The sequence below is a fragment of the Dama dama genome, chromosome X (genome assembly GCF_033118175.1).
Source record: "Dama dama isolate Ldn47 chromosome X, ASM3311817v1, whole genome shotgun sequence".
NCBI classification, from domain to species: Eukaryota; Metazoa; Chordata; class Mammalia; order Artiodactyla; family Cervidae; genus Dama; species Dama dama.
The window spans coordinates 85,089,217-85,114,585 of NC_083714.1; the positions used below are offsets into that span (position 1 = coordinate 85,089,217).

At 36.8% G+C, this 25,369-nt stretch overlaps 1 protein-coding gene across 1 annotated transcript in view; it reads left to right on the forward strand.

The window, feature by feature from the left end:
• MAGT1 (magnesium transporter 1) overlaps window positions 1–25,369 on the forward strand; it is a 46,440-nt gene that overhangs the window by 7,776 nt on the left and 13,295 nt on the right. The window contains exons 2-7 of the mRNA XM_061137384.1: window positions 7,305–7,474; window positions 11,014–11,131; window positions 21,086–21,226; window positions 21,936–22,076; window positions 22,581–22,670; window positions 23,336–23,399. Of these exons, the coding sequence (XP_060993367.1) occupies window positions 7,305–7,474; window positions 11,014–11,131; window positions 21,086–21,226; window positions 21,936–22,076; window positions 22,581–22,670; window positions 23,336–23,399 (724 nt within the window). The remainder of the gene's footprint in view (window positions 1–7,304; window positions 7,475–11,013; window positions 11,132–21,085; window positions 21,227–21,935; window positions 22,077–22,580; window positions 22,671–23,335; window positions 23,400–25,369) is intronic.

Here is a 25,369-nt window from a genome sequence, read left to right on the forward strand (position 1 = left end):
GCAGTTTCTTAGAACTAAGTGAATGGATTTATAACACTCAATTCCTATTGGGTTCATGGAAAAACATCTGTGTTTTTGGCCCACCAAACGAGACAGGAAACTCAGCACGTTACAGACATATGTCTTACTCAGGCATACTGCTAGGTCTTTTATATCAGCTAGCCTGCTAATCAGCATCCTTTGAGTGGGGCTTATGTAGATCTACTGAATCAGATTTACTGGAGGATGAAACCTAGAAGTCTGCACTTTTAATAGGCTCCTTTACATTAGCCACACTTTGAGAAACACAGGCCTAGGAAGTTTATTATCTGTCGTGCTAAGGGCTTGCTCCAGGAAGTTTTTACTTACTTTTATTACCAAATCTTTCTTTTACGTTGTGTTCTGATCAGTAATTAATAAAAATATTTTTGAATACATAATAAAATTATAAAAGCTTGAGTTGAGCTGTTAAAATCCTTTTCAGTTTAGAACAATGTTTCTCAATGAGGGAGTGGAGAATTTTACTTCCCAAGGATTACCTGGCAATGTCTGGAGATATTTTTGGTTGGTGGCAGCTGGTGATGGTACAGGCATCTAACAGGCAGAGGTCAGGGATGCTGCTTAATAAGCAATGTGCCAGACAGCTCCCCACAACAAAGAATTACCTGGTCCAACATGTTAGTAATGCTGCTATTGCTTGATTTAGAATGATCTGTTTGAATCCTAGCTTTGTGTCTTACTAACTGTGACACTTTGTTCAAGTTACTTAACCTCTCTGATCTTGTTTACTCAACATTTAAATGAAATAAAAATAGAGTATTTAACCTAATTGTGTTGTTGTAAGGATTTGTGACCCCATGGACTGTAACCCGCCAGGCTCCTCCGTCCATGGAATTCACCAGGCAATACTGGAGTGGTGGGTAGCCATTTCCTTCTCCAGGGGATCTTCTCAACCCAGGGATGGAATCTGGGTCTCCTGCATTGCAGGCAGATTCTTTACTTGTCTGAGCCACCAGGGAACCCTCCCATTGAATTGAATATTCATTCTGTAAGGAGAGAAGTTGCTGCCTGACACATACATGGAAGGCATTCCAAATAGTAGCTTCTATTTTCTCAATAAAACCCATTCAAGATAGGCTTACCTTAAGACATATTAAATTTTTAAAGGTTAGATCATTGTAATAAGGATTATAACTTTTAATTATCATGCTGCAAGCTATGTTTATCTGCTTTTTTGTAAAAGTTTAAAACTAGTTCATATTTTGTTGTGATCTGTCTTCAGTTTATTTTTGAAAAATGAACTCAGAAAGTAATTAATTGCCTCTGTATTAAGCAGTGCTTTGAGGTGATAATCCCATTTTGTTGTTGTTGTTCAGTCGATGAGTTATGTCTGACTCTTTGGGAACCCACGGACTGCAGCATGCCAGGCTTCTCTGTCCTCCACTATCTCCCGGAGTTTGTTCAAATTAATGTCTATTGAGTTGGTGATGCTATCTAACCATCTTATCCTCTGTTGCCCTCTTTTCCTTTTGACTTCAGTCTTTCCCAGCATCAGGGTTTCTTCCAGTGAGTCAGCTCTTTGCATCAGTTGGCAAAAGTATTGGAGTTTCAGCTTTGGCACCAGTCCTTCCAATGAATATTCAGGACTGATTTCCTATAGGATTGACTGGTTTGATCTCCTTGCAATCCAAGGGACTCTCAAGAGTCTTCCCCAGCACCACAGTTCAAAAGCATCAATTCTTTGGCACTCAGCCTTCTTTACAGACCAACTCTCACAACCATACACGACTACTGGAAAAAAAACATAGCTTTGACCAGATGGACCTTTGTTGGCAAAGTGATGTCTCTGCTTCTTAATACTGTCTAGGTTTTTCGTAACCTTCTTTCTAAGGAGCAAGCATCTTTTAATTTCATGGTGGCAGTCACCATCTGCAGTGATTTGAGAGCCAAAGAAAATAAAATCTGTCACTGCCTCCACTTTTCCCCTTCTATTTGCCATGAAGTGATGGGGCCAGTTGCCATGATCTTAATTTTTTAATGTTGAGTTTCAATCCAGCTTTTTCACTCTTCTTTTACCCTCATCAAGAGGCTCTTTAGCTCCTCTTTGCTTTCTGCCATTAGGGTGGTATCATCTGCATATCTGACGTTGTTGACATTTCTTCTGGCAGTCTTGATTACAGCTTGTGATTAATCTAGTCCAGCATTTGGCATGATGTACTCTGCATATAAGTTAAATAAGCAGGGTGACAATATACAGCCTTGACAAACTCCTTTTTCAATTTTGAAATAGTCAGTTTTTCCATGTCTGGTTCTAACTGTTGCTTCTTGACCAGCATACAGGTTTCTCAGGAGACAGGTAAAGTGGTCTGGTATTCCTATCTCTTGAAGAATTTTCCACAGTTTGTTATGATATGATCCATACAGTCAGAGGCTTTAGTGTAGTCAGTGAAGCGGAACTAGATGTTTTTCTGGAATTCCTTTGCTTTCTCTATGATCCAACGAATGTTGGCAATTTGATCTCTGGTTCCTCTGCCTTTTTTAAACCTAACTTATACATCTGGAAGTTCTCAGTTCACCTACTGTTGAAGCCTAGCTTGAATGATTTTGAGTATTACCTTGCTAGCATGTGAAATGAGTACAATTGTATGCTAGTTGGAACATCCTTTGGCATTGTCCTTCTTTGGGATTAGAATGGAAACTGAACTTTTCTAGTCCTGTGACCACTGCTGAGTTTCCCAAATTTGCTGACATATTGAGTGCAGCACTTTGACAGGATCATCTTTTAGGATTTGAAATAGCTCAGCTGGAATTCCATCACCTCCACTAGCTTTGTTTGTACTAATGCTTCCTAAGGCCTACTTGACTTCACACTCCAGGTTATCCATCTCAAGGTGAGTGACCACACCATCGTGGTTATGTGGGTCATTAAGACCTTTCTTGTGTAGTTCTTCAGAGTTTTAAAGTGTTTGTAATTCCTTTGAACTAATCTCTTCTACTTGGTAAATTACTTAGGGATTGTAAAGCCAGATATCTGGTCTCTCCAGTCTGTTAATAAACAGAAAGAGGAATATCACAAAATTTTACACAGACCTATTTGAGACTTTGTTTAAGAAGACTCCACCTGTTTATCGCTAATTCAAAGCACATTTTTTTTTTATTGGAATGGTCATGTATTTATATGACTGAATAGAGATAGACAGACTATATGAAACTATATCTGCTGTTGCTTTACTTTTTCTTTTCTAAAATAGCTCCAAATAGAATCTGTAGTTAAAGATAATAAAATAGCCAAATTATGTTTCAATTTGCTGGTAACTGTCAAATTTAATTTGAAATATAAAGAAATTGATGACTGCTTTAGAATATTGAATGCATATTTTTAAACTGTGAACTAATATTGTTCTCTCAGCTAAGAGTATCATTAATTCTGTATCAAATAACAATTCATTTGTTTTGAAAAACTGAGTTTAATCTATGCAGCCTTATTTTAAATCAAATATCCTGTTCTTGATAATTTTTTGTAACTAATTCTATTGTTGAGCTAGACTCCACCACTTGTTCCTTATCCTGTCTGCCTTCTGTTTCACTCTCTTCCACTGTCTTTACCACCAACCTGTTTCCTTTTTTAAAAAAATTGAAGTATAGTCGATTTACAATGTTGTGTTAGTTTTAGGTGTACAGCACAGTGATTCAGTTATATATATATATATATATATATATATATATATATACACACACACAGTATTCTTTTTCAGATTATTTTCCCTTGTAGGTTATTACAAAATATTGAGGATAGTTCCTTGTGCTACAGAGTAGGTCCTTGTTGGTTATCTATTTTATACTATATGTATGTTAATCTCAAATTCCTAATTTATCCCTCCCTCACAGCCTGTTTCCTTAGTATCATTCATTGTTCCACAAGTCTTGTTAATTATTTGTTATACCAGTCTTTTGAGAGTGTATCTGTTTCTCTGTGGGCTTGTTAAAGACTATATTCATTTTTCCACATGTGACATATTCATTTTGTGACTCCTACTGGAATTATCTTTTATCTGCTAAAAAAGTATTTTCATTAAAATTTATTTATTTATTTTTTACTGTACTGGGTCTTCTCTAGTTGTGACAAGTGGGGACTACTCTCTCATTGTGGTATACAGGCTTCTCATTGCAGTGACTTCTCTTGTGGAGCATGAACTCTAGGGTGCACAGTTTTCAGTAGTTGTGGTACATGGGTTTGCCCCATGGCATATGGAATCTTCCTGGACCAGGGGTCAAATCGAACCTGTGTCCCCTGCATTGGCAGGCAAATTTTTAACCACTGGACCATCAGGGAAGTCCCAGCTGCAAAACTATCTTTCTATGCTATCTTTCTCTATTGTTGATAAAAGTGTACTCAGGAAATAAATATTTTTTTCAGTATTGGTTGAATTCAGACATGCTTTATTTTTTTTTAACAACTTAATTTTTTATTTCCCAAAATATCATGAATAGATTCCTAATCCAGTAATTATAGACATAAATTATCATATTTTTTTCATTTATTTTTATTAGTTGGAGGCTAATTACTTTACAATATTTTAGTGGCTTTTGTCATACATTGACATGAATCAGCCGTGGATTTACAAGTATTCCCCATCCCGATCCCCCCTCCCACCTCCCTCTCCACCTGATTCCTCTGGGTCTTCCCAGTGCACCATATGATAACCCTATATGCAAAACAGAAAAAGAGACACAGATGTACAGAACAGACATGCTTTAAAGGTCAGTCAGTTCAGTTGCTCAGTCTTGTGAGCAATTGTGACCCCGATTCTTTGTCACCCCATGGACTGCAGCACACCAGGCTTCACTGTCCATCACCAGCTCCTGGAGCTTTCTCAAACTCATGTCCATCAAGTCAGTGATGCCATCCAACCATCTCATTCTCTGTCGTCCCCCTCTCCTCCTGCCTTCAATCTTTTCCAGCATCAGGGTCTTTTCTGATGAGTCAGTTCTTCCCATCAGGTGGCCAAAGCACTGGAGCTTCAGCTTCAGCATCCATTCTTCCAGTGAATATTCAGGACTGATTTACTTTAGGATTGACTGGTTTGATCTCCTTGCAGCCCAAGGGACTCTCAAGAGTCTTCTCCAACACCACAGTTCAAAACCATCAATTCTTCAGCGCTCAGCTTTCTTTGTGGTCTTAACTCTCACATCCATACATGACAACTCAAAAAACCATAGCTTTGACTAGATGGACCTCTGTCAGCACAGTAATGTCTCTGCTTTTTAATATACTGAAGAGACTTAGCATGCATACAGTGACGTCTGTCTTTCAAAGAGTGCTGTTTCTCTATTAGATTCCTGATCTACTTTCAGAGTGAAAAGGCACATCCTAACATCTGTTCCTTGATGATTGAGTTTAATGGGAAGGAATTGTTTTTACAGTTTGAATGCCAGTGCCCTCGCCAAAGTTTAGTGTAAATAATGGGAAATGTAATTGGTCAGATGCTTCTGAATAGTGAACCACTCCACAATTTACCAACCATTAACAAACATACCCCTGTCTTGTAAAGAAGAACAAAACCATGAATTAGCATTAACCCTGCACTGAGATTCTTGTCTTCTGCACTTCTTTTTTTATCTTTTCCCTTCTTACTACTTTTGCAAAGTTTGAACATAAAGGTAGAGGTGAGAGGAAGGATAAATGAATATGATTGCATTTATTTCCAACTGAAATTCTCATTGACTAACCATGCTTCTTTTCCATTGCCTCATGATGACTGACTTATAAAAAGAAACAAGCAAAATTTAGCTCTTTCTTTGTATAGACATACATTTTCATTTCTCTGAGATGTATGTCTGGGAATGCAATTGCTGGATTATATGGTTAGTTCCCTGATAGCTCAGTTGGTAAAGAATCCACCTGCAATGCAGGAGACCCTGGTTTGATTCCGGGGTGGGGAAGATCCTCTGGAGAAGGGATAGGCTACCCACTCCAGTTTTCTTGGGCTTCCCTTGTGGCTCAATTGATAAAGAATCCATCTGCAATGCAGGAGACCTGGGTTTGATGCCTGGGTTGGGATGATCCCTTGGAGAAGGAAATGGCTACCCACTCCAGTATTCTGGCCTGGAGAAATCCATGGATAGTATAGTCCATGGGGTTGCAAAGAGTCGGACATGACTCAGCAATTTTCACTTTCACTTTCACAAGTCACTTGCTTAATTTTTTAAAGAAACTGCCAAACTCTTTTTCAAAGACTGTACCATGGTATATTCCTACCACCAGTGTAGAGGAGAGACCCAGTTTCTCTACATCCTTGCCAGCATTTGGTATTGTGGCTATATTTTATTTTAGTAACAGATGTGTATTGATGGCTCATTGTGCCCTTAATTTGCATTTCAGTAATGACTGATGTTGAACATCTTTTTGTGTGTTTATTTGTCATCTGTAGATCATCTTTGATCTAGAAGTCTCTTGATGTCTTGCCTATTTTGTTTGTTTTTCTGAATTTTGATGGTGTTAAAATATATTCAAACTACTAATCTGTTTTAGGTGTGTAGTTTCAAAATATTTTCTCTCACTCTATAGCTTGTCTTCATATCCTCCTTACAGGGTCTTTCACAGAGCAAAAGTTTTTAAGTTTGATGAGGTCCAGTTTATCTTTTTTTTTCTTTTTTGAATCATGCTTTTGTTGTCAAGTCTAAGAGCTCTTTGCCTACCCATTGATCCTGAATATTTTCTCCTAATTTTTAATGATTTTCATTTTTACATTTAATTTTGTGATCCATTTTTAAATTAATTTTTGTATAAGGTGTGAAGTTCAGTTTGAGGTTCTTATTTTTGACTATGGATATCCAGTTGTTTCAGTACCGTTTATTGAAAAGGCTGAGTTAATTTTGTACCTTTGGCTATAATTGTGTAGGTCTATATCAAGGTCTTATTTCTGTTCCATTGATATATGTATCTATCCTTTTATCAGTATAACCCTGCCTTGCTTACTGAAGCTGTATAATAAGCCTTAAAATTAGATAGAGTAGCTCTTCCCACTTTCTTTGGAATCATTGGCCAATGAAAATTTTTATGATTTTTATCTTATTTTATTTATTAGGAAATAATAAGTCATGCACATAAAAATGTAGTATATGCTTAAATCTCATCATGAAATAATATAATTTTAAGAATAATTATCATCATCAGGCCCAAGTACCAATTTTCATTTTTAGTTCTCTTATATTTTTTATGTACCTCTGCTTATTAGTCTTGGTTTTCAGTTGCCTAGTTAAAAGAAACTTTAAATTCCAAGTTGAGGGTATTAATGGCATGCTTTCTTTATCTTTTTTTTTAGATGGTGTTGTCTGAAAAGGTTAGTCAGCTGATGGAATGGACCAATAAAAGGCCTGTAATAAGAATGAATGGAGACAAGTTCCGTCGTCTTGTTAAAGCCCCACCGAGAAACTACTCCGTTATTGTCATGTTCACTGCTCTCCAACTTCATAGACAATGTGTCGTGTGCAAGTATGAACTTTCAACTACACTTTAAAAATTAAATAACTCAAAAGATTTTAACCATTTTTCAATCTCAGAAGAATGAGATTAGTTCAGTGGGTACATAAACAATTAATGTGTATACTTTCTTAGCGTGTCTATAGTAACACATAATGTGCTGTGTTTAGTTGATAAGTCATGTCCAACTCTTTGTGACCCCATGAATTGCAGCTCACCAGGCTCCCCTGTCCATGGGGATTCTCCAGGCAAGAATACTGGAGTGGGTTGCCATCCCCTTCTCACTAAAATATAATAGTATTACTCTTTTATAGTCTTTTTTAAAAGGTTTTGTTTATTTATTTATTTTGGCTGCACTGGGGCTTTTCTCTATTTGTGGTGTGCAGGCTTGGTAGCCCTGAAGCATGTAGCATCTTAGTTCCTTGACCAGGGGTCGAACCTGCATCCCCTGCATTGGAAGGGAGATTCTCAAGCACTGGACCACCAGGGAAGTCCCTAGTCTTTGTCCATATTAGTGGGGGAGGGACAAAAAGCAAGGATAAAGTATCATGGTAACCATCATAGAAATAACAGAAAATCTAAATTTCAAAAATTGATATCAAGTTATATAAATGCATGTCAATAGCATTGATGTAGTACTTGTGTGCTCTTGTTTTATGACAACAGTCCCAGAAGTTATGTAAAACAAATATTCTTTCATTTTTGGAAGAAACAGTTTCCAGTGTTTTAAATGGTATACCAAAAGCTAGGGATATTTATTAATACAATAATGGTGACTATATTCAAAATTTGGAATTACAGGAGAACTTTTTTAGAAAACAAAGATTCATGATGTAGAGGTATTTCTTTTTTCTAGATTATTTTGTAGTAATTTCAAACCTTAGAAATGGAGATTAATCTCAAACTTTCATCAAACAATGCTTATTTGATTTGATTTTACTATTTCTGAATGCTTTTAGGAAAAAAGGTATTTCTTTAAACAAAAACATTATAGATAATTAAAAATAGTGGATACTAAAAAATAAAATAGCTTTTGCTTTTTGTTATTCGTTTACTTATATTTTTAAATCATATGTGTGGTCTGGGAAATCACTTTAAATGAAATGATAAAGCTACCTTGTGAAAAACTAGTAAAATCTTGGGAGGTTTTCCAAATTCTGATAGTCTGAGCCCATGTGAAGGAACAGACAGCCTTCTTTCAGAATAGTGTGTTATGCTTCCCCAAGCCTTTATAACTCTTCTTAAAGATTTCCTCCCCAGAGGTAGGAGATAGGCCAGGTATTTGGTCCCAGAGTGCTATTCTTCTTTTTCAGGGATGGGCTTATGCTGAATATAAATTAAAAGCAGGTAGAAGAAGGAAAAAGAATAGTAAGTGTTAACTATGAATAAACTTAAACTCTGCAGTTACTCATAATTCAGTCAGTTTACTCACTGGCAATCATGAGTATACAAAAATGTCAGAAAACCAAGTCCTTAATAATTATGCATTAAATGCAAATTAATGGAATTCTTCATGATTTTAATAGTATCTTTTTACAAGACCAAATTTTAAATTAGCTCACATTTTCCTAAACTCATTCAAATAATTAAAATTAAGTAACAGTAATTTGTATAATACTATGTAGTTGGTGCTCTTAGGATGAGAAGTATAAGAGTGCTTGGTCCCAGAGTGCTGTTCACTCCTATCATCTGGCTAGGGAAATGAGTTCCACATATGAAAATTTATCTGTCAGTATGACACAGTTTATGATTAAGTACTAAATGAATTGTGTACATAATAAATGCTACAAAATTTCAGGAAGGACATATAACAGGAATGGTTAGGTTTGGCCTAATAGAGAAGGTAGGACTTAGGTAGGACTTGTACTGGGGCTAGACAGATGGATCAGATTTACATGGTGGTAGGATATTCTGTTTAGAAGCAATGATGTGTGGAAAGGTACAGAGATAGGAGTAAAGTGCTGGAATTAAGAGATCCTGTTTGAGATTGAGTAATACCCACCTAGACAGCATATTAGAAGGCAGAGACACTACTTTGCTAACAAAGGTCCGTCTAGTCAAGGCTGTGGTTTTTCCAGTAGTCATGTATGGATGTGAGAGTTGGACCATAAAGAAAGCTGAGTACCGAAGAATTGATGCTTTTGAATGGTGGTGTTGGAGAAGACTCTTGAGAGTCCCTTGGACTGCAAGGAGATCAAACCAGTCCATCCTAAAGGAAATCAGTCCTGAATATTCATTGAAAGGACAGATGCTGAAGCTGAAGCTCCAATACCTTGGCCACCTGATGCAAAGAACTGACTCATTTGAAAAGACCCTGATGCTGGGAAAGATTGAAGGTGGGAGGAGAAGGGGACGACAGAGGGTGAGATGGTTGTATGGCATCACCGACTCAATGGACGTGAGTTTGAGTAAACTCTGGGAGTTGGTGATGGACAGGGAGGCCTAGCATGCTGCAGTCCATGGGGTCACAAAGAGTTGGACATGACTGAGCGACTGAACTGACTGAAGGTTGTGTAAAAGCTAGATGCATTATTTGGAAATAGATGATAAAGAACCTTGAATAACCAGTGAAAGAGCTTGGAGATTGTGTTCTGAAGGTAATAAAAAAGCAACAATGGTTTCTGAGAAGAGGAAGAGTATCAAGAAAGTGGTTATTTAGAAAGATTGATGTATATTGTAATGTTCAAGGATTGGAGGAGGAGAAAGTAGAGTTAAGAATTTTAATATCCAAATGTCAGATATTAAAGATTTAATTTTAGGTGACAGCAATGAAAATAAATGTGGAGGGATAGAATTAAAAGATAATCACATCCTGGAGAAGGAAATGGCTACGCACTCTGGTATCTTGCCTGGGAAGTCTCATGGACAGAGGAGCCTGGTAGGCTACAGTCCATGGAGTTGCAAAGAGTCGGACATGACTTAGCGACTAAAACAACAAACAACAATTGGAAACTGTAGAATAAACTTTAAGGTTTACTTCACAATCATGTAAATTCCATTTTGAGGGGGAAAGCTATTTTCTTGTCTATTAGAATTCAGTGAAAATATTTTTTCTTATACTGTTACTCATCTTTTCACTTAATTTAATATTATGATTCTTATTTATGAAGTGAAAATGTATGATACTATTAAATTCAAATTTAAGATAAACCAAAAAAAGATAATCACAGATGAAGAAATGTCAGATCTTAGAGCTAAAAGCATATGGGAAATCAGGTAAAAGTAAAATATGGCTTGAGTTTTTAACTAATCTCAATTCTTTGTCTTTGAACTCTTAGAAGTAATTTAGCCTATTAAAAATTGTAGCTAGATTTTTTTCCAGTGAATTTAGAAGGAGCTTTTTGATAAGAAACAGGCACAAAGTATGAAGCAGAGTCAGATAATCACTACTTCTTGTTGAAATCCCCAACTCTTGATATAAGATTTCTCTTATGCCAAAACAGTGGCTGTTTTCCAAGGTTTGTCCTAACCCTATCAACAGAGCCTGACTTGCATTAGATTGCTTTTAAAAATGTTTTATATGTTATCTTTACAAATCCAATTGCATCCAGGCAAGCTGATGAAGAATTCCAGATCCTTGCAAACTCCTGGCGATATTCCAGTGCATTTACCAACAGGATATTTTTTGCTATGGTGGATTTTGATGAAGGCTCTGATGTATTTCAGATGGTAAGCTATTTGGTTATTCTGTTAAATAGAAATAGGTAAACTATATATAATGTGGAATACCTCTTTTTCAATGACTGCAAGAAGTTAAATAGGACTTGTCTTATGTAAGATCTAGAGTAGTTAGTGAAATAAAAGCTGAAGTTAAGCTAAACGTGAAATATGTTGGTCAATACTAACTTATTAGAATGTGGAAATTGGGCAGAAATCATGTAAACTTTTGTATATTTTTTGGTGGTAAAATATAATTTGAAAAGTACCACTTTGTTTTTAAGTGAACAATTTATCAAGTAACTTTAATTCAGAACAAGAATCCCACTGTTGTGTAATACTGTAGCTCTTGGTAAGAGCTAGGTACCTGTCTTTAACCTCTTGCTGCTTGTCTTAGTGGAAAAGCTCCTTCTTGTTCAACACTTAACTTTTTCCTGTGCCCTGTATCCCATACCTACTGGCTGTACCAATCATGACCTCTCTTACCTGTTTTTTTTTTAATTAAAACTATTCTTTGAGGAGCTTAAGGTTCACAGCAAAATTGAGAGGTAGATACAAAGGTTTCCTGTTATGTCTTATGCCCCTGCACATGAATAGCCTCTCCATTATCAACATCCCCCACCAGAGTGGTATGTTTGTTACAGTTGGTGAACCTCCATTAACACATCATAATCACCCAATGTGCATAGTTTATATTGTAGTTGACGCTTGGTCTTGTACATTCTGTTGATTTGGACAAATGTATAGTGAGATGTATCCATCAATATGTATTCATAAACAGTATTTTCACTGCCCTAAAATTCTCTATACTCTACTAATTCCTCCCTCCACACTAACCCTTGGTAATCACTGATCTTTTTGCTGTCTCCACAGTTTTGCCTTTTCCAGAATGTCATATACTTGGAATCATACAGTATGTAGACTTTTCAGATTGACTTCTTTCACTTAGTAATATGAATGTAAAGTTCCTCCATGTCTTTTCATGGCTTGATAGCTTATTTCTTTTAAGAGCTGAGTAATTTCCCATTGTCTGGATATACCAGATTTTGTGTATTCATTCATGTACTGAAGAAATCTTGGTTACTTCCAAGTTTCAGCAGTTATGAATAAAACTGTTAGAAACACCTGTATGCAGGTTTTTATGCAGACACAAGTTTTAACTCCTTTGCATAAATACCAAGGAGTACAATTGCTGGATCATATAGTATGTTAAGGGCTTCCCTTGTAGCTCAGTCGGTAAAGAATCTGCCTGCAGTGCAGGAGACCTGAGTTCCATTCCTGGGTTGGGATGATCACCTGGAGAAGGAAATGGCAACCCACTCCACTATTCTTGCCTGGAGAATCCCATGGATAGAGGAGCCTGGCAGGTTACATACAATCTATGGGGTCGCAAGAGTCAGATACGACTGAGCAACTAAGCACAGCACACACATAGTATGTTAAGTTTTGTAAGAAACTTCCAGACCATCTTCCACATTTGCTGTACCATTTTGCATTCCCAAGAGCTGTGAACAAAAGTTCCTGTTGCTCCACTTCCTCATTAGCACTTGGTATTATCAGTGTTCTGCATTTTGACCATTCTAATCCCCAGGTAGCTCAGTGGTAAAGAGTTAACCTGCCAATGCAGAAAACGTGGGTTTGATTCTTGGGTCAGGAAGATCCCCTGAAGAAGGGAATGGCAACCCATTCTAGTATTCTTTCCTGGGAAATCCCAGGGACAGAGGAGCCAGACAGGCTGCAGTCTATGGGATTGTAAAGTCGGACACGACTTAGCAACTAAAACAACAGTTGTGTAGCAGTATCTCACTGTTGTAATCTGCATTTCTTTGATGACATATAATGTGGAGTATCTTTTCAACTGCTCATTTGCCATCTGTTTATCTTCCTTGGTGAAATGTCTGTTAAGGTCTTAGGCCTATATTTATTTATTTTTGGCTATGTTGGTTTTTCATTGCTAAACATGGGCTTTCTCCAGTTGCAGTGAGTGGGGGCTATTCTCTAGTTGTGGTGTACAGGCTTCTCATTGCAGTGGCTCCTGTTTTTGCAAAGCATGGAATCTAAGGTACTCAGGCTTCAGTAGTTGTGGCTGGAGGGCTCCAGAATGCAGGCTCAGTAGTTGTGGTGCACAGGGTTTGTTCTTCCATGACAGGTGGAATCTTCTTGGGCCAGGCATCGAATCTCTGTCCCCTGCTTTGGCAGGCGGATTCTTTACCACTGGACCACCAGAGAAGTACCCCATTTTTAAAATTGGGTTGTTTGATCTCCTTGTTGAGTTTTAAGTCTGTGCCTTGTCATCTCACTCTCTTACTTTTTGTCTTTTGCACAGCAAAACTTTTAAATTTAATGAAGTACAACTTATCAGTTATTTCTATCATACATTGTGTCTTTGATATTATATCTAAAAATTCATCACTATATCTGATGTCATCTAGATTTTCTACTATGTTATCTCTTAGGAGCTTGCTTTATATTTTGTCTTTTACTAAGGCCTTTGATCCATTTTGAGTTATTTTCTTTCTTCTGTTTTTGACCATGCTTTGCAGCATGTGGGATCTTATTCCCCAACCAGGGATTCAACCCATGTCCCCTGCATTGGAAGTGCAGAGTCCTAATCACCAGACTGCCAGGGAAGTCCCATTTTGAGTTATTTTTTGTGAACAGGATAAGGTCTGTGTCTAGCTTTTGTGGGGTTTTTTTGTCTTTTTTTTTGCTCATGGATACCTACTTATTTTAACACCATTTGTTAAGACTATACTGTCTCCATGTAATTGCTTTTTCTCTTGTTGACAATCAGATGACTATATGTGGTTCTACTTCTGGGCTTTTTATTCTGTTCCTTTGGATACCACACTGTTTTGATTGTTGTTGTTCAGTTGCTAAGTCATATCTCACTCTTTGCGACCCCATGAACTGCAGCACACCACGCTTCTCTGTCTTCACTGTCTCCTAGAGTTTGCTCATTTCTGTCAGTCATTTCACTTATATATAGGCACATACACACATAAAATTGAATACATTGCTGCTATTATTTTGAACAAACTATTATATGTTAGTTAATTAAGAATAAGAAAAACAAGTGCTTTTTTTTTAAAAAAACAAGTTTTTATTTTACCTTCACTTATTCCCTCTTCAGTCCTTCTCTTTCTTTATGTAGATTCAAGTTTCCAACCTACCTTATTTCCCTTCTCCCTAAAGAACTTTTAACATTTCTTGCAAGGGATTCCCTCAAGCTTTGTTTGTCTGAAAGTCTTTATTTCTCCTTCACTTTTTTTGGGAAGAAGTTTATTTTTAAAATTTTTAACTGTGCTAGGTCTTCATTGCAGCGCACAGGCTCTTTGTTGGGCATCTAGTTGCAGTGTGCGAGGGCTTCTCTAGTTGTGGCACATGGACTTTAGAGTGTGCAGGTTCAGTAGTTGGTGCACACAGGCTTAGTTGCCCCACAGCATGTGGGATCTTAGTTTCCTGACTAGGGATAGAACCTGGATCCCATGCATTGGAAGGTGGATTCTTAATCACTGGCCCACCAGGGAAGTCCCTGTCTTTCACTTTTGAAGAATAATTTCACAGGGTACATAATTCTTTATGTTGGTGGTATTTTTTTCTCTCAACACTTTAAATATTTCACTCCACTTTCTTCCTGTTTGCATGGTTTCTGAAAAGAAGTTGGATGTAATTCTTATCTCTCTTACTTTATGGGCGAAGCATTTTATTCCTCTGATTTCTTTAAGAGTTTTTTCTTTATCTTTGATTTCTTTGAGTTAAATTATATGCATGGGTATAATGTTATTGGCATTTATCCACTTCTTATTCTTAGAGCTTCCTGAGTCTGTGATTTAGAGTCTGACGTTACTTTGGGAAATTTCTCAGTCATTAATATTTCTTCTGTTCCTTTCTCTTTCTTCTGGTATTCCCATTATGTATATTTTACACCTTTTGTATACCCACAGTCCCTGGATATTCTGTTTTGTTTTGTTTTTGTCATTGTTCTCTTTACTTTTCAGTTTTCAAGGATTCTATTGATAGATCCTCTAGCTCAGAGATTCCTCAGCCATGTCCTGTATACTGAGTCCATCAAAGGCATTCTTCATTTCTGTTACAGTGGTTTTCATCTCTGGTATTTCTTTTTGGTTCTTTGTAGGATTTCCATCTCTCTACTTATGTTATTAATCTGTTTTTGCTTGCTGTCTACTTTATCCTTTAGCCCTAGGGTTGCTTGACAGCCCTTCTTAGAGTATACTTAACTTATGGGCAGAGCCAGTATCTTGTAGCTATTAGTGCTAAGCACGTACTAGATGTTCAAGTAAATGTCAGACGAGTGACTTAATGCTCCACTTTATGGTGTGTTATGTGCTGGTCACATTCTAGTCTCACACGGTGCCATAAATCAAAATCAGTGTGTTCATAAAACATACTGCAACCTAAAAGATTAGTGCGTTTAGGCTTTTTTAGACCAAAGGAAACAATTTTTAGAGTTTCAGAAATTGCTTTCTCATTCTCTACTGTTGAAGCAAGGATTGTTTTGGAAATTAAAAATTGTAATTTCATTTATTTTACCAAGATACATATAAAGTTTTCTTCTACATCAAACACCTTTTAAAATCAGTGTCCATTTTAGAGCTATATTTAGAGTTAGTGGTATAAGGATGGTAGTGTATCCATCTGTGGAATAAATTCAAATCTTTCTCCAAAGAATGTTGTTATGTGCCACAGCATACAAAGGCCATGCATGGATAAAAAGTGATAACCTACCAAAAACCGTACATCTTATTTTGGCTCTTTAACATCTAAGGATTGTCAAAGCCTATAAGAAATTAAAGAAGAATTTATAAGAAGTTAAAAACAAATTTTAATTGTGAGAAAGTATGTGTGTGTGCATGCTAAGTTGCTTCAGTCGTGTCTGGCTCTTTGTGATCCTGTGGACTGTAGCCATTAAGCTCCTCTGTCCATGGGATTCACCAGGCAAGAATACTGGAGTGGGTTGCCATGTCCTCCTCCAGGGGATCTTCCTGACCCAGAGATTGAACCTGCGTCTCTTGTATCTCTGGTATTGGCAGGCAGGTTCTTTACCACTAGTGCTGAAATGTACTATCTTAACCATTCTTGAATGTAGCTCAGTAGTGTTTAGTACAGTCACATTTCTGTATAACCAATCTCCAGAACTCTTTTCACCTTGTACAATGAAACTAAAACTCTTTACACATCAAATAACTCTTATTCCCTCTTCCCCCAGCCCTTGGCAACTATCATTCTGCTTTCTATTGCAGTGAATTTGACTGTTGTCAGTACCTCATATAGGTGGAATCATACATACTTGTCTTTTTGTGACTGTCTTATTTAACTTAGTGTACTGTCCTCGAAGTTGATCCATGTTGCATGCATCCAAATTTTCTTGCTTTTGGGACTTCCCTGGTGTGTCCCAGGGACTTTCCCAGTGGCTAAGACTCCATGCCCCCAATGCAGGGAGACTGAGTTTGATCCCTGGTAGGTGAAGTAGATCTCACCTGCCGCAACTAAAACTCAGAGCAGCCAAGTAAATAAATAAATATTAAAAAAATTTTTTCCTTGCTTTGAAAGGCTGAATAATGTTACATTGTGTGCATATACCACATTTTATTTATTCATTCATCTGTTGATGGACACTAAGGTTGCTTCCACCTTTTGGCTATTATGAATAATGCTGCTATCAACATAGGTATGCAGATATCTCTTCAAGACCCTGCTTTTAGTTCTTTTAGATTTAAACCCACAAGTGGAATTCCTAGATCATATGGTAGTTCTATTTTTCATTTTTGTAGTAACATTCATATTGTTTTCCATAGCAGCTGCACCATTTTGCATTATTTTTTATTTTTTGATGGTTGTTATCCTAATGAGTGTGAGATGGTGTCTCATTGTGGTTTTGATTTGTAATTCTTTAATGATTAGATGTAGAACATCTTTTCATGTGCTTGTTGGCAATTTGTATATCTTTTTTGAGAAATGTCTATCCATATCCTTTGCCCGATTTTTAAAAAAAATTATTTATTTATTTTTAGTTATGATGGGTCTTCATTGCTTTGTGTGGGCTTTCTCTAGTTGCAGTGAATGGGGGCTACTCTTTGTTGTCGTGTGTGGATTTCTCATTGTGGTGCTTCTCGTTGCAGAGCCCAGGCTCTAGGCACACAGGCTTTAGTAGTTGTAGCACATGGGCTCAGTAGTTGTGGCTCCCCGGTTCTAGAGCACTGGCTCAATAGTTTTGGCTCATGGGCTTAGTTGCTCCGTGGCATGTGGAACTTCCCAGACCAGGGATCAAACCTGTGTTCCTTGCATTACAAGGCAAATTCTTATCTACTGTGCCACCAGGGCATTCCCTTTGCCCAACTTTTTTTTTCCTGTGCCCAATTTTTAATGTGTGTTTTTTAGTTGTAGGAGTTCTTTATGTTGTCTCAATATTAGCCCCTTATCAGATATGTTATTTTTTTCCCATTGCTTTTTCACTGTTGATTGTGTCTATAGACTACAAGATACTTTTAAAGAGCTGATTTGGTGTAAAGATGTTATATTAGTAATCATGGAAATACAAATTATAATGATGGTGTTATATAAATTATATATTATATAAATGTTGTTATATGATTATATGTATTATATAAGTTAAATTATATATATTATATACATTATTACAATATTTACCCATTAGATCAACTTTTGGCAAGAATGTGAGGAAACATACCTTCCTGTGTTGGTGGGTAGGAGTGTAAATTGGTACAGCCACTTTTGAAGGCATGTTGGCTCTATCCATCTTCATTTAAAATGTTTCTACTCTATGAACTAATTATTCCATTTCTAGAGAAACATTCTCACATATATACAGGAAAATATGTACATGACTATTTCTTTTTTTTTTGGTGACTATTTCTTAAAACATCCTTTTTAATTGGGAAAAAAGGAAAAAACTAAATTGCCAACAATAGCATAATTACTTAATAAACTATGAGAGCATATATATATATATATATATCTCAACCTCAACATATATATATATATATATATGTATATATGTATATATGCTGTGCTTAGTCACACAGTCATGTCCAACTCTTTGTGACCCCATGGACTGTAGCCCTCCAGGCTCCTCTGTCCATGGGGATTCTCCAGGCAAGAATATTGGAGTGGATTGCTATGCCCTCCTCCAGGGGATCTTCCCAACCCAGGGATTGAACCCAGGTCTCCCGCATTGCAGGTGGATCCTTTACCATCTGAGCCACCCATATACATATGGCACTTCCCTGGTGCGCCATAACACATACTATTATGGATAGATCTCTCAAACATGGTTGAATAAAAAAAGCAAAATGAAACGCAGAATATTTCAGTTAATATGATACCATTTTTGTTAAATAAGGCAGACACAAAACAATATTATGTTTTCTGTTGGTATATGCACATGTATGTGAATAAATTCAGAAAGGTCTATAAATGGTAATAGTGGCTAGCAGAATGGACTGGAGTTGGTCTGTAAATTTTTGTTTTTAATTTCATATAGGAAATGGATTTCATATATTACATAGGTCTTTTAGACACATATGTATATGTGTATATTTTAAATCCAAAGGTGGTATAGTAGTCGCTGCTTATCCACAGGGGATACATTCTAAGACTCTGAAACTGCAAATAGTACTCAACCCTATATGTAACTATATTTTTTCCTATACATACATATGTACATACCTACCTATGATAGAATTTAACTTATAAATTAGGCACAGTAAGAGTAGCAATAATAATAACAGAATAGAAGATTTAAAACAATATAGGCTCAGATGGTAAAGAAGGTGCCTGCAATGCAAGAGACCCAGGTTTGATCCCTTGGTTGGGAAAATCCCCTGGAGAAGGGAATGACAACCTACTCCAGTATTCTTGCCTGGGAAATCCCATGGACGGAGGAGCCTGATGGTCTACAGTCCATGGGGTCGTAAAGAGTCTGGATGACTGAGCGACTAACAGATTCACTGTAATGAAAGTTACGTGAGTGTGGTCTCTCTCACAATATCTTATTATACAAATTTATCTTTTCTATCTTGATTAAGCACTTACCACTTACTGTAATTTTTGCAGTGGAACAGCAAAGTTAGCACAGATTTCTTTTCCTTTACAAGTTCACGAATATAGTAACCTCAGCAAATGATTTTTTTTTCTGTCCTTATTGAGAGCTTTCACCTTTCCACTTAAAGGAAGCACTTTATGGCTTCTCTTTGGTATATCTGAATTGCCAACATCACTATTCTTGTGTTTTGGGGCATTATTAAGTAAAATAAGGGTTACTTGAATACAAGCATTGTGATATCACAACAGTTGATCTGAAAACCAAGACAGCTACTAAGTGACTAATGGGTGGGATATGCTGGACAAAGGGATCATTCACATCCTGGGTAAGATGGTGAGAGATTTCATCACACTGCTCAGAACGGCTGCAATTTAAAAATTTTGAATTGTTTATTTCTGGAATTCTCCATTTAGTATTTTTAGACTGCAGTTGACCACGGGTAACTTAAACTTTAGAAAGTGAAACTGTGGACAAGTGAGGACTACCATATAAATAAACAACTATTGAAGAGTTTGGCCTAAAATTTGGGAAGCACTTTGGAGGCATGAACACTACTCAGGGTCTGGTGCTTAGTTTTGTGGACTCAAACTGAATTTTTAACAGCGTAGCCAGAATTTATCTAGCTCTGCAGACTTTGTGTACACTCGCCAAACCATAAAAATCTATGTACATTGGTAACCAAAGAGCTAATTTTTAAATTCACTAATTCAGCATCTTTTACTGCCCAGAAAGCCAAACTAATCATATACCTAATCAGTATACCCTCTCCCCTTATAGGAAAGTCTAAAAAAACTACTTTTAGAAGGGTTACTCTTAAGTATAGAATAAAAACAAGGGAGTGGGTTATTTTATTGGTTGATGTCTTTAAGTTATAGTTATTTTATAGAAGCCAATCTCTGTTAAAGGGTTATCTGCTGAGGGTACCTGAATGCTTGCATCTGTTGATGAACATCTTTTCCCTGTTAACATTTTCTATTTTCTACAAGTATTATCACATCAGGAAAGATACAATGCGAATGAGTAGGTCATAGATTCTTTACCTTAGCAATTCCAGTGTTATCTTAAGAATACCATGGTCTCATGACAGAGAAATGTTATGCTTATCACTAAATACTTATGAACCTTTTAGAATTGACTATTTCTGCCAATTGGCTACCATTTTGTATTGGTTTTCCCTGCAATAGAGCACTCTCTTACCCCGATCTTGTTTCCTCCACATTGAGAATGTGCTCTATTTGAAGCTTACCTAAGCTGCTGCTGCTGCTGCTAAGTCGCTTCAGTCGTGTCTAACTCTGTGCGACCCCATAGACAGCAGCCCACCAGGCTCCCCCGTCCCTGGGATTCTCCAGGCAAGAACACTGGAGTGGGTTGCCATTTCCTTCTCCAATGCATGAAAGTGAAAAGTGAAAGTGAAGTCGCTCAGTCGTGTCCGACTCTTTGCGACCCCACGGACTGCAGCCTACCAGGCTTCTCCGTCCGTGGGATTTTCCAGGCAAGAGTACTGGAGTGGGGTGCCATTGCCTTCTCCTCTTACCTAAGCTACATGAGACAATTTTAGTTCTCATAAATGTATTCTTTTTTGCATAATCTCTGAACAGATTAAAGTAATTGTGGTATGGGAAATTTTCCATTTTAAGGGAGTAAAATGTAGGTTTCTTAGCTAGGAATTTATATTTTGTCAGTAAAGTGTACTAGTTAGGGTCACAAGCAGCCTTGGGTTTGACTCTTGGCTCCATCAGTTACCACTTTCCTTAGATGAATCACTTAACCCACCTAAACCTGGGCTTATTTGTCTTTGTAAAATGCCCAAATTTCAAGATATTTGCTGTTAAGATTATTTTTTTGGTAATTTGTATTCTCATGGACTACTTTTTGTTCAGCTAAACATGAATTCAGCTCCAACTTTCATCAACTTTCCTGCAAAAGGGAAGCCAAAACGGGGTGATACATATGAGTTGCAGGTGCGTGGATTTTCAGCTGAGCAGATTGCCCGGTGGATTGCTGACAGAACTGATGTCAATGTAAGTTTCCTTGCTTTGTAGAAAGTTACTTTGTCATTATCCACTTATTCTTCTGGGAGGTCCTAATTGGTCTCGTCCTCATATCACTGAGATGGTGATAGTTTGTCAGTCCCTTTATAAGTAGCATTTAACAGAATCATCCTGATGAAAGAGTGATGTTAAAACATCCTCTATTACTTAGTCAACTCAGCATGGAAACCACTCTTTCATCCTTATTAAATCCATGGTGTATCTAGTTGTACTTGGCAAATACTTCTTAATCTAAAAGACGTATATGTGTGCTCAGTCGCTTCAGTCATGTCCAACTCTTTGCAACACCATGGACTGTAGCCCGCCAGGCTCCCCTGCCCATGGGATTCTCCAGGCGGGAATACTGGAGTGGGTTGCTGTTTCCTCCTCCAGGGGATCTTTACAACCCAGGGTTCAAACCCTTGTCTCCTGCATCTCCTGCCTTGGCAGGTGGATTCTTTACCACTAGCGCCACCTGGGAAGTCCCTAAAAGATATTATGTTGTGGTTAAAAAGAATATTGCATCCATACCATTTTAGGATACATTGTAGGCTATTTTAATTAGGATGAAAAGAAAAAGTGTGATTTTTCATGAAAGTAACCACACTAATTTTGATTGTTTTCATTTCAAATTATTTTGACCTATATACTTAATGAATAAATTTCATACTTTAAAATGTTTTTCTCTCCTTTCCATTAGATTAGAGTAATTAGACCCCCAAATTATGCTGGTCCCCTTATGTTGGGATTGCTTTTGGCTGTTATTGGTGGACTTGTGTATCTTCGAAGGAGCAATATGGAATTTCTCTTTAATAAAACTGGATGGGCTTTTGCGGCTCTGGTGAGTGAATGTTGGAAGAAAAATTGTTTAGATAAAACTCCTAATATTACATTGTTAGGTGGCATTTTGTTTATTTCTTACCCGTGGAAAAAGATTTTATGTATTGATATTTTTATTTTATACCTTAAAATCAGTTTGTTTCCTCCATTATCTCATTAGGATGGCAAGAACTTGAAGGAACTCCTTGTACCTAGTTTTTATTCAACCTGAATGACTGTCACCCCTATGAAAATCTCCATTTTTTAAACCATTCTTCTAAAAGACTTTTCAATATTCAATTTTAAACTTGTATCAGTTTAGTTATAATTTTGAAACAGTGCTTTCCTTTAAAGTAAATATTGATTCTTGTGATCCTTATGATGAAATATAAGCTTTTTGTCATTTATCTGGAAAATTTTTTTTCATATATTACTTGAGAGGATATACTTTTCATATACCTGTTAATCTAATTAAAATGGGACCATACCATATTATATGAGTATTTCGTTACTTTTTGTTTCCTAGTGTTTTGTGCTTGCTATGACATCTGGTCAAATGTGGAACCATATAAGAGGACCACCATATGCTCATAAGAATCCCCACACGGGTCATGTGGTAAGGGAAGTCCAGGATTTCTTTACATTATATACCAAAGTTAACCTTAATGATTAATATCCTGTGAGATCAGTGCTAGTATATGAAGGAACTAGATTTAGTTTTGACTTTTCAATTGCTCTGTATTAATGAATTTCGATTGCTAAAAAGACTGTGCCATACTCTTAAACGGCGGAAGTTTTTTTTTTTTTATCCCTTTTGGTGAGTTCTTTTGAGTAAGCTGGCTAAGAGTGAAAGTCAGTCTTCAGCTAAATAGAATAATTGATCAAGTACTTGACCATTTACTGTTTCTAGGCACTGTGCTAGGTATTATTAGATACAGTGATAAGAAAAATGTAGTCCCTGTTTTCATGGAGTTTATATTATTTTACCTCATGGTCTTGTACACTAAAATACTAGTTTTCTCATATATTCTGTTGTGGAAAACGTAGTATAAGTATAGTGAATAAGTACAAATATATATATAAGTATGAGTAAATAATAAATAACACAGAGATAGCTTTTATTTTAGTCAGACTTTTTACTGGTGAATTCTACAGATCCAATGTTTACATACATCAGATGAATTAATAATTTCATAGTGTTTAAAAATAGCCAATTTTAGGATTATATTACCAAATTTTAACATTTATTTAAAGATTAAATTTTGTCTTTTTTTCCCTCAGAATTATATCCATGGAAGCAGCCAAGCTCAATTTGTAGCTGAAACACACATTGTTCTTCTGTTCAGTATCCTCTTTATAATAAGTTCTTGGTGCCACATTTACTTTGTCTATTTTCTCACTTTCCAGTATTTTCTCTGTAGCATTTGGTTGAGGCTGCTGTCTTATTAATGCAAATCATAATATCTTTGGAAATATATTACTGTGTCACTTGCCCTAGCCCAATCAACTGAAGACCTCTAGGGACAAACCTGCAGTCTGATAAAGCCAAGTTTATTGGATCATTGCTACAAGGGAGACTATAAATCAGAGGAATCATGGGATTTCTTACCTAAGGAAAGATAGAGTTGTTATAGGACTTAGGGAAAGATGGTGCTTAGATGAAGTGTAAATGAAGCAATGTTTTGATGAGCTCAAAGCAAAGCCAGGCTAAGTGTAAAGGGGTCAGTGTCAAGTCTGGACTGAGGTGGATCCAGGATTTTGTTTCCTGGAAACTACAAAGTTCAGATAAATGTACACTTTGTTTTCAGAAACTCCTTTTTTTTTTCATTTATTTTTATTAGTTGGAGGCTAATTACTTTACAGTATTGTAGTGGTTTTTGCCATACATTGACATGAATCAGCCATGTTTTTACATGTGTTCCCCATCCTGATCCCCCCTTCCATCTCCCTCCCCATTCCATCCCTCTGGGTCTTCCCAGTGCACCAGCCCTGAGCACTTGTCTCATGCATCCAACCTGGGCTGGTGATCTGTGAAACTCCTTTTTTGAAGCTCTGTCACTTTGGTTCTGAATTGAGGCTACTTAGAAATTGTACTTGTAGATCGCGTGACTTAAATCCTCCAGGTAAGAATGGAATATTTCCCTCTTACTGATGTAGTTCAAATCAGTTTATGATTTTAGATTACAGTGTTCCTCATTGAGTAGGAAAGCAGTAGTTACTCAAAAATGGAGTTTGTTTTGACATTTACAGCTGCAGTGTGTCCTAGGGAGAAATATTATTTCCCGTGAATTATGCAGCTACTTTATATGTGTGTTTTCCCGTCCTCTGTCCCATAGGACAGATTTTTACTTTCTCACATCTGAAAATAGATGTCTCTGTAAGCTGCAAGGGTAGATAACAGTGATATCAGATAGGTAAGAGTATACATTTCTTAGTATTACTGAACATAGTTTACCTACCTGATTGCATAAGCAGTGACTCTGTGAAATAGATCAACAAGGTGAACAGATGTAATGTTCTTTTAAGTTGTGCAAACAGGCAAGGGGTCCTGGTATTGACATATTGGAATCAGTTGTAGCCCAGACGGTTAGAGAATCTGCCCAGTGACTTGATGGTAATGTCATTTGCCCTGCTTTGTGTCATCTGGATGATTTAGAGGAATTCCATTTTTTGTAGTTATAGACATACTTTTCATACAGTTTAGTTTTTTAGTGTATTAAAAGCATTTAATAAATTGCGTATGGCCTTCATAGTTATGAAATGCATGAGAATTACAGAAAAATAAGAAAATGTAAGCAAGGAAAAGGAAAATAGCCACCATTATCAAATGTCCTCCAGGGGATCTTCCCAACCCAGGAATCAAACCCAGGTCTCTCGCATTATGGGCAGATTCTTTACTATCTGAGCCACCAGGAAAGTCCATGATAGATATATCATAATTCAGTTATTCTCTATTGGTGAATATTGCAAAAAATGTTTTCTTGCACATAAAAATAATTGATGGACTTCCCTGGCAGTTCAGTGGTTAAGACTCTATGCTTCCATTGCAGGGGGCACAGGCTCAATCCCTGACCAGGAAACTAAGATCCTACATGCCTCACAGCACAGCCACCCCCCAATAGAGGCTAGGGAAATACATATGTGCCAGAAATACATATGTACTCTGCTATCCCTGGCAAGTCCTAATTATTGTTATGTATTATTTTTTTAAACTGCTATTTCAGTAGGAAAATAAATTGTTTAAATATAGTTTGGACAATAATAATCAAAGTAACTTAAACGTTTCTTCAGAATTCTATAATTATGTTTAATTTT